This window comes from Seriola aureovittata, chromosome 1, assembly GCF_021018895.1.
Source record: "Seriola aureovittata isolate HTS-2021-v1 ecotype China chromosome 1, ASM2101889v1, whole genome shotgun sequence".
Classification (NCBI taxonomy): domain Eukaryota; kingdom Metazoa; phylum Chordata; class Actinopteri; order Carangiformes; family Carangidae; genus Seriola; species Seriola aureovittata.
Window position 1 is genome coordinate 18,591,627 of NC_079364.1, and position 15,908 is coordinate 18,607,534.

At 40.0% G+C, this 15,908-nt stretch overlaps 1 protein-coding gene across 2 annotated transcripts in view; it reads right to left on the reverse strand.

The window, feature by feature from the left end:
• Positions 1-15,908, reverse strand: part of spon1a (spondin 1a) — a 65,807-nt gene that overhangs the window by 9,303 nt on the left and 40,596 nt on the right. Inside the window, exons 7-8 of one of the 2 annotated variants that reach the window (XM_056383208.1) lie at positions 8,477-8,541; positions 1,598-1,823 (exon numbers count right to left, since the gene is read on the reverse strand). In XM_056383208.1, the coding sequence (XP_056239183.1) occupies positions 1,598-1,823; positions 8,477-8,541 (291 nt within the window). The remainder of the gene's footprint in view (positions 1-1,597; positions 1,824-8,476; positions 8,542-15,908) is intronic. The other variant, XM_056383214.1, reaches the window with a different exon arrangement.

Genomic DNA, 15,908 nt, shown 5'->3' on the forward strand with positions numbered 1-15,908 from the left:
TTTACGGTTTATTTGCAATGGCGTCAGGGAAGAAAGTCTAAGTCACAAAGATGTGTATCATATCTGTGTGTTCAGATCTGACTCTGTTTTGAATCCGAGAAGAAATATGATTTTGACACTAATCGCAGTAGTCAAGCACTGAGGGTTTCAAAGTACCTTAATTGCCTTTCATGAGCTAGATCATGGCCACTGCTGCAGCTGCAGCCGAATCAATGGGTCCAACTACAATAATCAACTTCCCGTTGTTTTTAGAACACCCGTCCCTTTCACCTCATGCAGTGTCTTTGCCTTACGTCTCTGCAACATGTCTGCGACTCGCCTCATGAAAAACCTGCTGTACACAGTTGACATTCTGCACTTGCAGTTTATGCAGATTACTTCAGGTTTATCCTGTGACTTCTTTCTGTTGTTGTTAAGGATTATGGAGTCCAAAAGTTGGCAAGCTGAAGCTGTTTGTTATGAAAAAATACAAAAAAACTGTAAGAACTGACATTTTTGAAAGTTCTTTTCAGGCTCCCAACAGGGGACACTGTCAGTCTAGTCACAGTAGTCAGAGTAGAGTTAAACAGAGCGCAAACTGAAAGTCCCTCAATATTCCTGCTGCCCTTACAATACAGTTTACAGATTTATCACATGTGAGCCACAAAATGTCTGTAAGCAAAGGCGGGCGTGGTTTAAAAAGGAGTGTGTGTGTGTGTGTGTGTGTGTGTGTGTGTGTGTGTGTGTGTTGTGTGTGTGTGTGTGTGTGTGTGTGCGTGTGTGTGTGAGGGTGGCTTACAGAGAGAAAAGGAGAGAGGAAGAAGAGGAAAAGTGAAATTATTCTTGAATCCAGCCAAAACAAGCAAGAGAGCACAGTTCAGCGGGTTCAGCCAAAGGTTTCACACATGTAGTCGTAGAGTTTGGTCCAACATGCACACACACACAGCCTAATCTATTAGTGCTGACTGGAGACACTGAGCACGCAGCAGACAGCACCTCAGGGTGAAGGCGGGAGGGGAAGATGTTCAAGGCTGTTAGAGGAGAACTGGATGGGCGATGACACTTGAATTGTTGCAGACTGGCAGTATGTGAAGAGGTGATTGAAGAGGGAGTGATTGTGAATGTAGGCAGACAGGCAGATGAAGAGGAAGAGGTTGGTGTGATGACAAGGTCAAAATGCGAGTGTGAAGGGGAGACTCAGCTGGTGATGAGAGTGAAGAGGAAGGTTATCCAGGGGGTAAAGGGTGGAGGGAATAACAGTTCGCAAATGGTTGTGATTGCTATGGCAGTGTGGAGTTGTAACCTGAGTTGAGTCACATGTTCATTACATGAAGGACACTGCTGTTGTTTTTGCTCGACTATGATAGAGAATTCCCTTTTTCCACAATCCTTTTATCTAAAATGATTACTGGTTAATTTTTAAATGATTTGTTTAATATATTTGAAAAGACTGTTTGACAAAATATTTCATGGCAACTGAAAAATAATGTCTAAAATCTATAACTATTTTAAAATAATAGAGCATGAAGCATTCCTGATTTTTTGTCTTTATATGCGTATGCATGTTCGGGAGCAAATTACTGATGCAACATCAAAATGGTTGACTGTTGTTACTGACCTCATATGTTACACCACTGTCAGTGCCTGCATCCCAGGGGATCAGGTCCTGGACCACTTTCTGGGCCCAGCCACACTCCTTGGTGCACAAGTCCTCAGCAGAAAGACCCACATTCCAGTCTGGACTGGGCCCCAACATGGTCAAGAAGGACATGAGGTGACGGGTACGGTCCACTGAAAACTCAGCTGAAGGGGCAGCCCGTCTGGAGAAAGAACGATCATGATTTCTGAGTGAATAAGAGCAGTTCAAAGTGTGAGTAAGGATGAGAAATTATGTAAGCTGCACCCATGAAATGACCTGCAGCTAGTTTCCACCTGCTCCACCTTACATGAGACATCCAGCCTGAACAAAACCAAATATAATGACGCACTCAGTTCATTAGACATACTTCTCCAATGTTGTCATTCCTGAAATGGCCAACAAAGTGACAACACAGGACACTAGGACAAATTTTTGATAACTGAATTTACAAGTTACAACATTTTATTGGCAGTGCAGCAGATTAACAATAAACAGCAACACATCCAGGATGCTACAAGGGACTGAATCGTAGGATGAAGAGAGCTGTTAAACAAGTGGGAGGCTTTCTGTAATGAATTCACCAGTCAAGTACGCACAAGGGATATTCTTTAACAAATAAAAAAAAGATCAGAATTTGAACAGGTTTATTTTTAGCAAATATGATCTATTAAAATATGCCCAGATCGACCCAGATATTGATGCTTAGGATCCACACACCTACACATCTCATTGTTTTAACAAAGACATGACTGATAATTCTGTTAGCATTCAGCATCTACATCTACATACAGAGTCACTGGCTCAAGGGAGCTGCAGTTGTTTAGTTGACACACTGTAGACCACATCTATCTCCACACAACATTTAATCAGTTCCAGCACAAGAGACAAACACACCTCGGCCATCTGTCTTGACCAGTGACTGACAGCTAAACCAATTACAAAAAGTTTCCCAGCCAATTCAAGATTAATTAGGAGTGGGAAGATTCTTGTCGTAACACTGACAATTAGGCAGTGATCCCTTTTCAGCTGTCATCATGCCCATATAAATCCATTTGACTTCAGCCAACTCAGTCCTTCCCTTGTGCACTCCACTAATGATGGCCTCTGAGGATGTGAAATGGCCCTTATCCTCTGGGAACATACAACTTGACTCAACTCTCCTGGGCCTCTGCTCAGTAAGTACTGCAGGTCTGAGGTTTATCTCAGACAGCCACCTGCGCGCTACAAAAAGGCAAAAAGCGTAATTGACAGAAAAGAACAGACAGAGCAAGTCTGGTAGCAAATGAGGGAAGGGATTAATCACCCTAGATACTGTAACCCCAGGGACATCCTTTTGTATTCCTAAATGTTTAGAAACATGTGCAGGTATATTTTTGGAGAGGTGTTTATACAGTATGTTGTAATGTTAGCAGGTGTCATGGTGTTGCAACATAGATATTTGGCAAATGTCATTCCCGCCCTTACATTTGACTGTTCCAAAAATGGATTGCAAATGGGTGTTTTCTGATGGTTAAATTCTGGGTAAGTTTAAGTGACATGAACCACAGTACTTTTTTTTTTTTCTTGGGTTTCAGCCCAACCTTGGCAATTCTGATTGGTCTAATAAATTCTTTCTGCCTCAAAAAGTTCAAATTAACTGGCTGTGGAGTATCCATGGCATCTATTAGAAAATAATAGTTTATTTAAATGACAGCCTGTAAAAAAAAAAGCCCAATATAAGTTTAAAAATATAACTGTTTTGTTGAAAGTTGGAACATTTATTGTCCTGCAGACAGGCTTGCTCCAGCAGTGCCTAAAACAGTTACGGCTCAGTCCTAATGTGCAATAAATTATTGCAGAGCTAGACAAACAGATTATTATGTTTTCTATGTTTCTTATATGCAAAATACTTGGTTGCACAGAAGCTAGTAGAACAGAGGTTAGCCCAGAAGTGAGGCAAGATGTGCTGCAGTACTACACCACACTATACACTTACATCAACCTTTGCTATCAACCCCAAAAAGTAGTTCTGAGAGTGACAGAAATAAAGAAGGCAGCTCATTAACAGCTGTATTCTTGTCTTCAAAAGCTCCTTATTTCACATCGTTGACAACCACCTTATTTTTTTTTTTTTTTAGCTGCTAATCAAATGTAACGCACAGTGTAGTCCTCTGGTTATTAGGAAGAAGCCTGACAAGAGAGAGTGGAAGTGGGGAGACAATAAGGAGCGTCATGGAGCTTCTGTAGCTGTCATGGATGCAACCATTTTCCTCCGGTATAAAGTGGGAAGTGGCATAGAGAGGGGAGGATGGGGGTTGAAGGAACTAATGAAGAGAAATTCTGTGAGGAAACCAAAGGTGGATCTAGAATCTAGTGTGATTTGGTAGAGAGTGGGAGGATACAGTGAGACAAAGAGAAGCTGTGTGGAGGTTTGAGGATTATCTATTTATTAAGGCCTACGGAAAACAGGTTGAGTAATTGCTGTGAAATCCGTTTTTGTGTTAGAATCTGCTGTTCACTTGTGAGGTGACTGGGTGTGTGTTTGACTGAGACTGATTGAGAGAAGTGTGTTTGAATTGTGTGTTTATACTTTTTTACAAGTAAAATATTAATATGGTAGGTGTCATACTAGACAATGTTGAAAATACTATTTTATTAAACTCAGATTGGTGCCCCAAAGCAAGCGTCTAAAGTACTGGCAGTCTGTTTTAGTTGCAGTATCTAGTTTCCATACCAAAGCTAGAGAAGCTGGATTGGCATTATCAGCATATACCTGCTGCCTCAGAGCCTGCCTACTGATACTCTCAGTCTTTTACTGTGTAGGTAGTCAGTGACATAACTAAAATTTAAATGTCAAGCTCTGAGTAAAATTTCATTTTTTTGAGGGTTTTTTTTTAGCAAATGCAACTCCATTCTACATTTACTTTAAACTGTACCTCCACTTCCTCTGTATTTAGATGATGAAGAAATGATTCAAGTTCAGCCTCTGCCTCCTCTAATTTAGACAGGCATTCATACAGACATCATGACACACCATCTTTTGTGTCCAAAAAATTCCAGGTTGAAGCACAGCCCTGAGGCACTGGTATCTTTAAAATATTTAAAGTAGCCTATCTAAGATTTGTCAGTTTATGGGACAACAGTTGTCCACTAGACGAGTCAAACATTTCAGTTTCAGTTTGTTCTTATCAAAATGGCATTTTCATGTACAGCCGCTCTTTTAGCCTAACTGCCAGTCTGACTGCATCTTGAGTCTTACTCGTTCCCACTGCAGCCAACTGCACTATTTTGAGTAGTGAGGAGATAGACAGGAACAATAACCGCCTCAGACACATATGTGGTCAGGAAGCCGTGATAGAGCATGACATTTACTGGTTGCTTCACCTACAGTATTTTAGGAAATGCTGTCTTTAGAGGGCACAGGCTGAGTCATTTGAGTGGTACAATAGAAATCAGAGAGAAAATATTACTGATTAAAAATATAGGAGCATGTCATCAGCTTTTCAATTTCTTTGTCAATACGCACAGTGATCCCGAAATGGTTGTAGTTTTAATGAACTATATGCGTTTGTTTTGTTTTTTTTGTTGTACTATTTGTATTGATTAATTACTGACTTTATTTATTTACCAAAAGCCTGGTGATCCTCATATGTATGTATAAATAAGCTGCACAAATATCTAGAATACCTTCTTTTCTGGAAAATAATTCTTACAAAGTTAACTTTTTTCCCTGTTACAGTATGTATTGGGTCTAAGTAGAGCCACTGTCGTAAACATACTGCTGTAATATGTGTGATAATGGCTGTCACCTCTTCAGCCTCATTCTTTTCTCATCTCCCGCCTCTATTCTCCATCTACATCTCAGCTGCTTTGGCCTTTGTTCTAGCAATCATTTTGCTCTTTATAGTCAAATGAAATTGAAAGCTTGGTTTAAGAGGAGCTACTTCATTTTACAGAATGAAGTTGAAGTACATATACTGCTTCTTAACCCCATCGTTGACCTAAAAAAAGAAGCACCTTTAATGTAATTTCACCCTAGTCTTCTCAGAAGGTTTATTTAATCACTTCCTTGCAATTTCCAGTTGTTTTCCTTTCTCTCCCCTCCCAGTTTCTTTCTCTTCCTCATCCTATTTTGTCAAAGCAAGGAATTTTGGAGGGTTTAATTGACAACCAACCTTTAAAAAAAAAAAAAAAAAACTCAGTTTGAAAAACTGAATGGAGATGAGATCATTAACCAATTAAGAGAAAAAATTTGTTAAACAGAAAAAAAACCCCTCTTTCCACAGACATGCCTATATACAGTACGTACACCAGAAAAGGCACAAACATGGAGACACACAAACATGCATATTTACACTGTATAACTGGAAAACACACATCCAACTATGAAACATGCTAAATGTGCATTTATGCAGTTTTCCTGGAGCTAATATGTAAAGCTAATGACCTCTCTAAAGGCTCTGCTAAAGCCGAACAAGGTGCATCTTCCAGTTGGTTGAGTAAAACCTTTATTTAGCTCTCTTTCTTTCTCCAGCCTGCTTTCACGGTGAGGACACTTCCATGTAGTTATCAATACAAAACGTCCTATTCTTTTCCTGCTCAAAACCAATGTAATTAATGTGACACAGTCCTGCATGTCCCGTACACAATCACTGTGTGAAACAATTAACTGGTTGCATACACAGCACTGAGTGAGCTAATTAGCCATAGTGGATATCATTACTTCTATTCCAAGCTGTTCTTCTCCCCTTTGGAAACGAAACTCATGGCCCTCACTGAGGCCCTGTGGTTGATGAAAACAACACAGAACAGGCCTTCACCACTGCAGTTCTTCTGTACAAGCTGAGCCAACAAGCTTCTTGTTCTCATGAATAAGAGATGAAATGGCTCCTGTGAGTTTAGGAGTAAATGAGCTTTCACACTGTAAGCATGGTGTAGCAGGAAGTTTCAGGGCACCTTTGAGCTGGACTTTCAGTGATCAACAAGCCAGGTCCAAATTTGGATATTAGCATACTGCATGGTCTCACCTTGAGCCTTAAAACATTACAGAACCTGCTGAATCATATATCAAGTAATTCCTATTAAGTGGTCCCACCAGTGGTTGAGAATCCGCTCTTTAACAGCAAATTGTGGATGCTTTATACTTTCCATCTGTGGGTCGTTTTTAAAGGCCAAAATATTTTTTGGATTGATTTTGTAATCAAGTGTGAGTGGACAGGAAAGGAAGGAAAGTAACCGGGCAAGGGAAGGAGACTGGGGCCACCGGGGCAGAGCAGGAGAGCATCCTCTGATGGCCAGGGTCAAAACAGGGACAAAGAAAATGGCAGCGAAGATGGGGTCTCTCCGGAGGTCGAGCAGGAAGCCGGCGTTGCTGGCGGAGCCCCTCTAGAGGCCGAGCAGGAAGCCAATGCGCAGGCGGAGCAGAGGGCGAGCAGGAGACCGGCGAGCAGGAGACCGGCGAGCAGGAGACCGGCGAGCAGGAGACCGGCGAGCAGGAGGACGGCGGCGAAGACCGGGTCTCTCAGGAGGTTGAGCCAGAGGACGGTGTTGCAGGCGCAGACCCTCTGGAGGGGAGAATTCCGGCGAACAGGAGACCGGCAAACAAGAGGCCCGCCAGCAGGAGGCTGGCGTCGCAGGTGGAGCTCCTCTAGAGGGTGACCAGGAGTTTACTGGGTAACAGGAGCAGGAGTACACTGGGCCGCCGACAGAACACGAGGAGCAGGTATTGGCCGGACCGCCGGCTAGGAATCAGGAACTGGAGTCGGCCAGACCACCGACATGATATGGGGAGCAGGAGTTGGCTGGACCGCTGCTAGAACACGGAGAGCAGGAGCTGGCTGGACCACTGACGGGGAACCAGAATCAGGAGTCAGCTGGGCCGCCGACAGAACACCAGGAGCAGGATTTGGCCGGACCGTCGACAGGGAATCAGGAACAGGAGTCGGCCGGACCGCCGACAGGACAGGAGGAGAAGGTGAGACGTTGTCCAAATCCACTAACTCAGGAACAAGGGAGGAGGTTACCAGGACCCTCGACGCTGAGACAGTTGATGCGTCAGCCAGGATGGTCGACCCGGGAATTGAGTCAGAAGCCGATTAAATGTCAACTGGGACCCCCAAGCTGGAATAGTTGATGCATCAGCCAGGGTGGTTGGCGAGGGCTCCTGGTCACAGGAGAGCAGAGGTTCTGGATAGTGGGGCAGTTGGGGCTGGGGCTGAGGCTGAGTTTCCCTGTGGTGACGGTAGCCATGATGTCCTCGTCTTCTGTGGCCACCACGGAACCCCGGAAAAACAGCCAGACGAGTTCACTTGAAAGACAAGTTCACTTGAAAGGGGACTGGTCAGGGTCCTCCAGGTCTTTGTCAGACAGCGGGTCAGCGTGCAAAGGGACCTGACGTTCGACGGGGGCGCTGGCTGGAAGGATCGAGGCTGAGGCTCGGGCTGGAGTTCTGGAACTGAGGCTGCTTGGAGAACCAGCATCGCCGCGACCTGCGTCTCTTCCCAGGGGCTCCCACTTTATTTTTATATACATTTTATTTTTTTTATAAAAAAATAATGCATCTGATTTAAAAGAAAGAGCTACCTACAAAAGACCATGACTTTTTACTTGACTTTTAAGTTCCATACACCATCAGTCCTGATATATCACAGTGTCCAGTTTATCCATATCAGTGTTTCACCTTGTAAATGTTTTTCTATATAGCCATCTTACCTCCATCAGACTAAAAACTAGAGATGCAAGTTAATGAATAACTCATGAAGTGGAAAGTGAGTCACATTTACTTACTACAAAATTTTCAATGTAATATTTCAGGAAAGAAGAAGTGTTTCATTACTATTTATTCTGATGTGTGTATAATAATCAAGATAAATTACTTACACATTAAGTGGTTGCCAGGCTGGCCACTGTGCTTTCATTTTGATGACTGTCAGGACATCATCACCCTACAGGAGAGAGATGGACAATAGGAAATAGAAACTCAATCTCAGTCCACTGAAATAATCAACACTTCACTACTGAATCATCACAGATCACAGCTGAATGATTAAAAAGGATCAATGGAACTTTTTTCCATACCACATTCATTTTAATGTATAAAATCATTATGGTCAGTGGATGAAGATGATGTGTGTGTTAAAGGCGCTGAAAACAGACCTGCAACTGGAACTGGAAGAAAAATTTACATTTAAATGGAAACATGCCTCAGAGAATTAAAGAGAACCTGAAGTATGCTCTCAACAGATGAGTGAGGACATTACAACAAAATCCTCACAGAAATTGTCAGAATTATGTCAAAAAAGTTGAAACCAGTTTGTAACAAAAAGAGGATATTTATTCAACCTTATATCACACACAACAAAACCGTATCACATATTCTTTCTCCGTAGTACAGATATTTTCTGGGGGACAGAGGGAAGTTGCCTCAGTTACAGAACTTCAGGAGTCTTTTTTCAGAGATGCTAAAGCAGAACTTGAAAACAATGTCAACTTTGCATCACTTGGATGCCACCGATGCCAAACATGAAAAATGACTCAATGCCCTCAACTCAAGTTGATAAATCAATGACGTTGGCATGCCCGTGTGCAATGTTCACTGCCACTGATGCTGACAGTCATAAGCACTGTGAATGGCTCTGTTTCCCTTGTCACTCATGGCCCTGACTACTGAAAAGAATTCCACATGGAGGCATTATGGTGTCAAGACAGTGTTTCAAAAATGTTCTATTTGTGCTTAATGCTTTGTTTCCCCCTATGTCTCTGATTGGGCCTGGGAGTTTCAATACAAAATGGGCTTACTTTGGCTACTTTACATGCAAATAAATATATCTAATTAAATGACGTAAGTATGTCCCCAAATGTGCTTAAATGTTGCAGTGATCAGTCAGTAACTACTTCATGTGGTTATTGTATGGTCAGGAAATCATTTTTGCTCCTGTAACCAAAATGTCAACATCCCCATCTCTTGCTCTGTGCTACTGAATTTCATTACAGCAAATCTGACAGGCTGATAATAGGCAGACTAATCCTGTTTCAGATTCGAGGATGGTACTGATGGGCTGTGCCTCCACTAAATTTTATATACTTATCCTCTTTGTGGGTGTTTGTGGGAAGCGTTACGCTTTCGAGTAAACACTTCAGTCAGTCTTAAATCATATTTAGGGAGGCACTTGCAAACTTCAAATGAAAAACCGAGAGTATGATGACAAGTGAGAAAATGAGAAAAAAGAAAAAATCAAGATGCTACTTTTGGTTCAGGTAAATTCAAATAGTGAAAAAATGTTTGATTTGTTCCTCTACATGAGTAAATGCTTATTTTTAGTATAGTTTGCATTCTATAGCTGTGACAGTAATACAGCTTCTCAACTTACTGCAGAAAGAGAGTAAGAGCTTGCTTATTTGGTTGTCACCAGCCCATCTCTCTCTTAAATGTGATCTAGGACAGAGGTTTTCACTATCCAATTTCCCCGCCAGAAGGTGAAGAGACAGAAGTTTAGAAATACGGGCCTGATGAGGAATAGAGCTATCAAATATTGTTGTGAGACCTTTACAGAAACAGATATCTCACAACCTGCAGTGTCCAAGACAGCGACAAAGATCACTAGTGAGTGAGCCAAAAAAAAAAAAGACGATTTAGTCTTTGGCAGCCTTTTGCAGAACAAATTGAACTGTCAAGATGCGACTCATAACTACTGAAAAGGGCACATTTCATGTTCTGCACCTTCAACCCCAGAAACGACATAACAGTTTTCTCAGTCTCTCTCTCTTTCCCTTGATTTTTCTCTATTTTGCTTTTGAATATCCAAAAGTAATTACACCGTATAATGAATGGCCATACATACAAGGGGCATAATGCTGGGGAAAGACCTCCTTTGAAACAGCCTCCTATAATTTTGCAAAATTAGCACGATTCTGCTTTGAAGATATAATAAAAGGTGAGAAATGTATTTCTCCACCATATATAGTGATTATAAAAGGTCAAAGTGGAGAGCAGTGTGTGGATGTTGAAGTGGTGTCCCTCTGTCCCTCTCTGAGAGAATATTTGTTTCTTCTCTTAGGAGAGGACAGTCTGGACTCTTTACTCCTTTCCTAAAGGGTCAGTCAGTCATGCTGCTGAGGGCACTGCTTTTCACAGGATCAGAGGAGCTGATATGATTGGATGTAATTGATGCCAGCTTTTAACCATTCACAAGTTATCAGCAGGCACACTGTGTGCCTCTGGTCATGACAATACCACAAGAACACTGCAAAATATAGCCCCAAAACTAGTTTGCAACATGAATTAAAGTAACATTTTAAAATCACTTAGAAATCTTGATGAAGTATTTTGTATCTATAATGAAGATGTAACATATTTTCCTAAATTACGCCAACTTGTCTTTGATCATAAAAGTAAAGTGCCATGTTTCAAGAAATCATGTTCTTAGCTACATCACTCAGCCCTTCAATCAGACCTTTCACACAAACAAATACAATTACTCATGTAATATGTATATCGATGTAATACCAATAATAGAAACTGTGTATAGAGCAAGGTACAGAGTAGAATCTCCCTATTGGGTCTTACTCCCTTCAGCCATAATCGAGTCATCTGTAGAAAGTCTCAGTAGGGTCAATACGGAGGATCTGATCAAACATTTCTCTCCATCGCTTACTTAATTACCAGAAACCCGTCACTAAGTAACTTGTGAGACATTGTGATGGAATGGATACATTTCAAATTTAATTGCAAACAGTGTCAGTACAGTGTCTGTAAGCTATGCAGTCACCAGAGGCACATCTGGCCTTGGGTATAGTACTATAAATTTTTCATTTCCTTATAATCATCACTGACCTCCTTCTGTGGTGAAGATAGATTTAGAGCAGCAAAAATCTAATTTTACTTACTAGTTTTCTTAGTTATTAGTTATATTTCATGTTATACATTTGAACTGTTTTAAATACAGACACAAGATAACTTCTGATACACTGGGGTCAGATAGTTTTGTGTTGCACAGGCAATTTGCTATTGGAATTTACTTCTAACTTTTTGCACTTCTGTTGCTTGAGCTCAGCACTCAGAGTTTTCATCTTAGTCACTAAAAATTCATGCAAATCAAGAGCATTACACAAGCAAATAGCCTCCTTCATCACTTAAAGTACAACTTGCAAGCTTCAGCTAGATAATTAATCTACCAAGTCAGGGACCCTTACACCCTAATGGACTCATTTTGACATAGATATGAATTGCTCTCTGTGTAATACAAATCCTCAGACACTCCTCCATCTTTCTTGGCACTGTCCTAATAGAAAACATCTACGATGTTTATTACACTGTTCCCTGTAAAAAGAATTATAGTTTACAAAATGGAAACAATTTCTTATGATGAATTCAGCATTTCTGTTATACATCTATAATGTATATAATGTATATGCACTCACACAAGTATTTTATTTTTAGGCTTACACAATTCAAGTTTGGTGACTCCCCTGAGCCTCCTTGAAGGAGTGTAACATTTTCTGTTTGCAGAAAGATACAGTTTGTTAACAGCTGACCAGATTGCTATGAAATTTGTAAACACATGGTCCCCAGTGGATGATTTCTAATGAATCTGGTGCCCACTGGTCAGAGCTTCCTTTTGACCATCGATATAAGGGCAGGGATTCTTTGAGTACTTATTTAGATTTAAACAGCTTTTCAAAAATGCTTACTTTTCATGAACAAAGGACATTCTTCTTTTTAGCTTTTCAACCATGCATTATGCTGACATCTGTTACTACAAAAACTGTTGTGCCATGTAACTCTTGAAATAAATTTGACATGTTGGAAATCATCAAATGAAAATAATAATGATGAAAATGATAATTTAAATGCAATAATATAAATATTGTATACATAATCAAAACTGACAAAGCCTGGGAATTATTACCACTAATTACACTTGGCAACAATGTTATGATTTTGTCATTTCCGATCAAACCTATTAAAATCTGGGTTTTGCTTACCTATGTTGCAGTTTGACTTACATGAGGGTTTAAATCAGTACCTTGCTCTGTAAAAGTGGAAACGGAAATAATTAAATAATGTTTGTAACTGTCATTTCTAATATTTAATTGAGTCTCTCATGTGCATGCAGCTGTAAACCGCTTCTCTTTTTGACTCAAGAGAGAAAGCAGCATATTTTGGCTCTGTCCATCCATTAGAGACAAAAATGAAAGTATGCAACCATAAATAAACTCACTTTTATCACTTCACACAACTTTGCCCTTAGGTTTAATGACTGGTAGCAAAGAGATTTATTGGCTTAATGACAAAATGTGCAACAGATCATTACCTTGGCACAGAATCCCAAACCTCTTGCATTTCTCAATTAACAAGTATAACTGCGCCTGCATCCATTCATTCAGTTAAACCATTAGTATGCCAGACTAAAATGTCAGTTTATGTTAACTGATGTCACTGACAAAAAGAGCAAAAGGAAGAGGAAATGTTGCTGTTTGCTCTTTAAAAGGTTAGCAGCCTAGATTGACTTTTAAGAGAAATGCTCAAGGTTTGCAAATTCACGGCTGAAGCAGACCTCTGAGTGAGAGCAGAAGAGATTACCCATGGATCAATTTGACAAGCTGTCAGCTACTTACATATACTTTCACAACTTCAGCCAAAAATGTGCAGACTAAAGTGAACTTTATATTACAACCACTGTATCTAGAAGTACAGGTAATGTAGTCTTTTAGATCAAATGTGCTGTATGATCATTTTAGATATGGACCAAAGGTAGATCCTTCTCACACAAATCACTAACATTTGTAAAAATCAAACTATCTACTTCAAAGTACAAACTTATATGCAATAGTTAAGCTTTTAAAACTGCGAACAATGTTTTTTCTTTCTTTTTTCTTTTCTTTTCTCTTTTTTCAGACTGCAAGAGGAATAGTTTCAAACCACTGCATGTCTCATCCTCTCTTCATAGAAACACAGTGGGAGGTGCAGCACATAATAGTAAATTCCTGGAACCATTCTCCTGTCTGCAATTGCAACATCATTTGCCTATAAGTCATGCTAAAAATGTCATTGTGGTTTTTTTCTATTTTTTTTCGCCATGTTTTTCTGTTAATTTTACTTTGTTTTGATCATTTGTTTTCTTAAATGTTTTTTGCACATTAGGGCCACTGTACATTTCAGTTTTTAGAACTGAAGAATCTATTGTTAATTGGACAAGTTACGCCTCTAATTAAAGTCATCCGACTGGCAGAAGTTTTTCTTAATGTACTCCCTGCTTTTCCTCATGCGTATGTCAAAGGCAAGCAGAGAGGGAAAAAATTTCAAAGATTATGTGTAAGCAGAACTTCTGCTGCTCAAATGGTGCGTATTTCCACTAATGACAGGGATGTCTAAAGTTGAACCCCATTAGCAATGCAACTTGTCCCTTGCTTCTCCTGCCAAACACGTCCAGCAGTTAGCTTTTCAGAGAGCCTGTCATTTCCCTCCACTAATTTAATATTGAGCAAAAGCAAATCTATAATTCTGTTGTATCCTGTTGGATGGCAGTTAAGGGACAACCTCTCAGGAACTCATTAGAATGGGCTCAAGAAGTGTCTTTTCAATATATATGCTTTAGTAGGGCGAGACATTAGTTACTAATAAACCCACATACAGTACTGTTTATTGCTGCTTTTACATTTCGAGGTGTGAGTTTCAGTGTTTTCTCATTTTAATTGAGTTACCTATTTATATTATTTTTTTATGCTGACTCGATTCATGACCCTGAATCCCATCAAGCTCCTTCAAAACCTGTGCTGCTTCAAAATATATTTAAAAATAATTCAGATTTTTTGCAATCTTGAATAGATTGATGGAGGAAATATGGTGGTTTGATCACTTGTGCAGCACCAAAAATGACTGAATAAATAAAAACTGGTGCATTACAGTTGGTCCTTTTCCCTCTTTTCATGTTTTGTTGTTTTTCTCTGAGCGCTCTGGTGTTACCTTTGACGAAAGATCATTAGCTCCAAATTTTCAGTCTAAGATGTGGTTTTCCAAAAGAAGCTCAAAACATTTTGCTTATTCTGATTACAAGTTTTTATCATTCCTCTGAGAATCGTCATTTCAGTTTTTCTAACCGTATTCAAGAGGAATGCAAATCTGTTATTGTAATCAATCATATTGTATTGGTGCATCATGTTGTGAATCACAATCCTCCTGTCATTAATCACTGTCAGACCACAGCAGCCAGGCACATCTGCCCAACTGGACAAACACGGCAGCACAAGTCACAGTACAAAGTGTGACTTATTAAAATATTCTATACAATAACCCAACATCTGCTCCAAGTCAATTATCTCAGCATAGTCCAGTGAAGCAAGGGCGCATTTATCAACGTCAGGCTAGCAATTTACTCCTTGTGTGTTTGTTTTTTTCTTCTTTTTTTCCCCTTCTTTTTTATGCAAAAGCACACACGGGAAATTTAAAGATCATTCTGTTAAATAATTGGTAACCCAAATTTCATATCATGTGGCTGCTACAACTTATTATTCAGATGTTATAAAACCCTGAAAACAGAGAGAAGCATTTCCTATTATTTGTGAATGTTGCTATGGTATACACACAACATGCAGTTTGACCATATCACAGGTCTTGAGCTCTTTGAGCACATTTTCCAAATTTATAACTCAATAGTTTATACAAATAATTAATGTTGGTGTCAGTTTTGGTTGAGACTTGCAGTTTTACACATCTTGAGAATCTCTGTAAAAACTGTTCGTAATCTGTGTTTCATATGACTACACCTGACATTGGTTTGATTTCTATGATGAATAAAGATCTGCAGCACCACAGACAGCTCAGTTCCCTCGTTTGATTTTTCTTTACTCTTCGCCTGACCCAGAAATCGTCCTGGTCCACCATCATGAAGGCCATTCCCAATGCCCTAATTTCTGCTCAGAGGAGCAAGGGTCGAGGAGCGTGAAGGGATCCCTGAAGAGACATGAGCAAGGGTACATGAGAGCAGCCTTTGCAGAAGACTTATACCGGAATGACATACTCCTTTATTGGAAGTCCATTCATGATTGGACACTGGAGCTGATCGGACTGCCCTGAAAACCCATGACAGACACTGCAGTTTCTTACAAAAATGGACAGAATAATCACAGAAGCAGCTGAAGTGGTGCACAAGTTTTAGATTTTATTTGTTTTCTGGTTCACCATCTTGTTAAATATGAACCTATTAACAGTGGGTCTGATTAACAAAAGAGCCATAAACAACTTTCTTTATTCAATAGAAATTTTTTTTCTGTTTATGATCTATTATTTCCTCCTTTAATCTGTATCATGGAT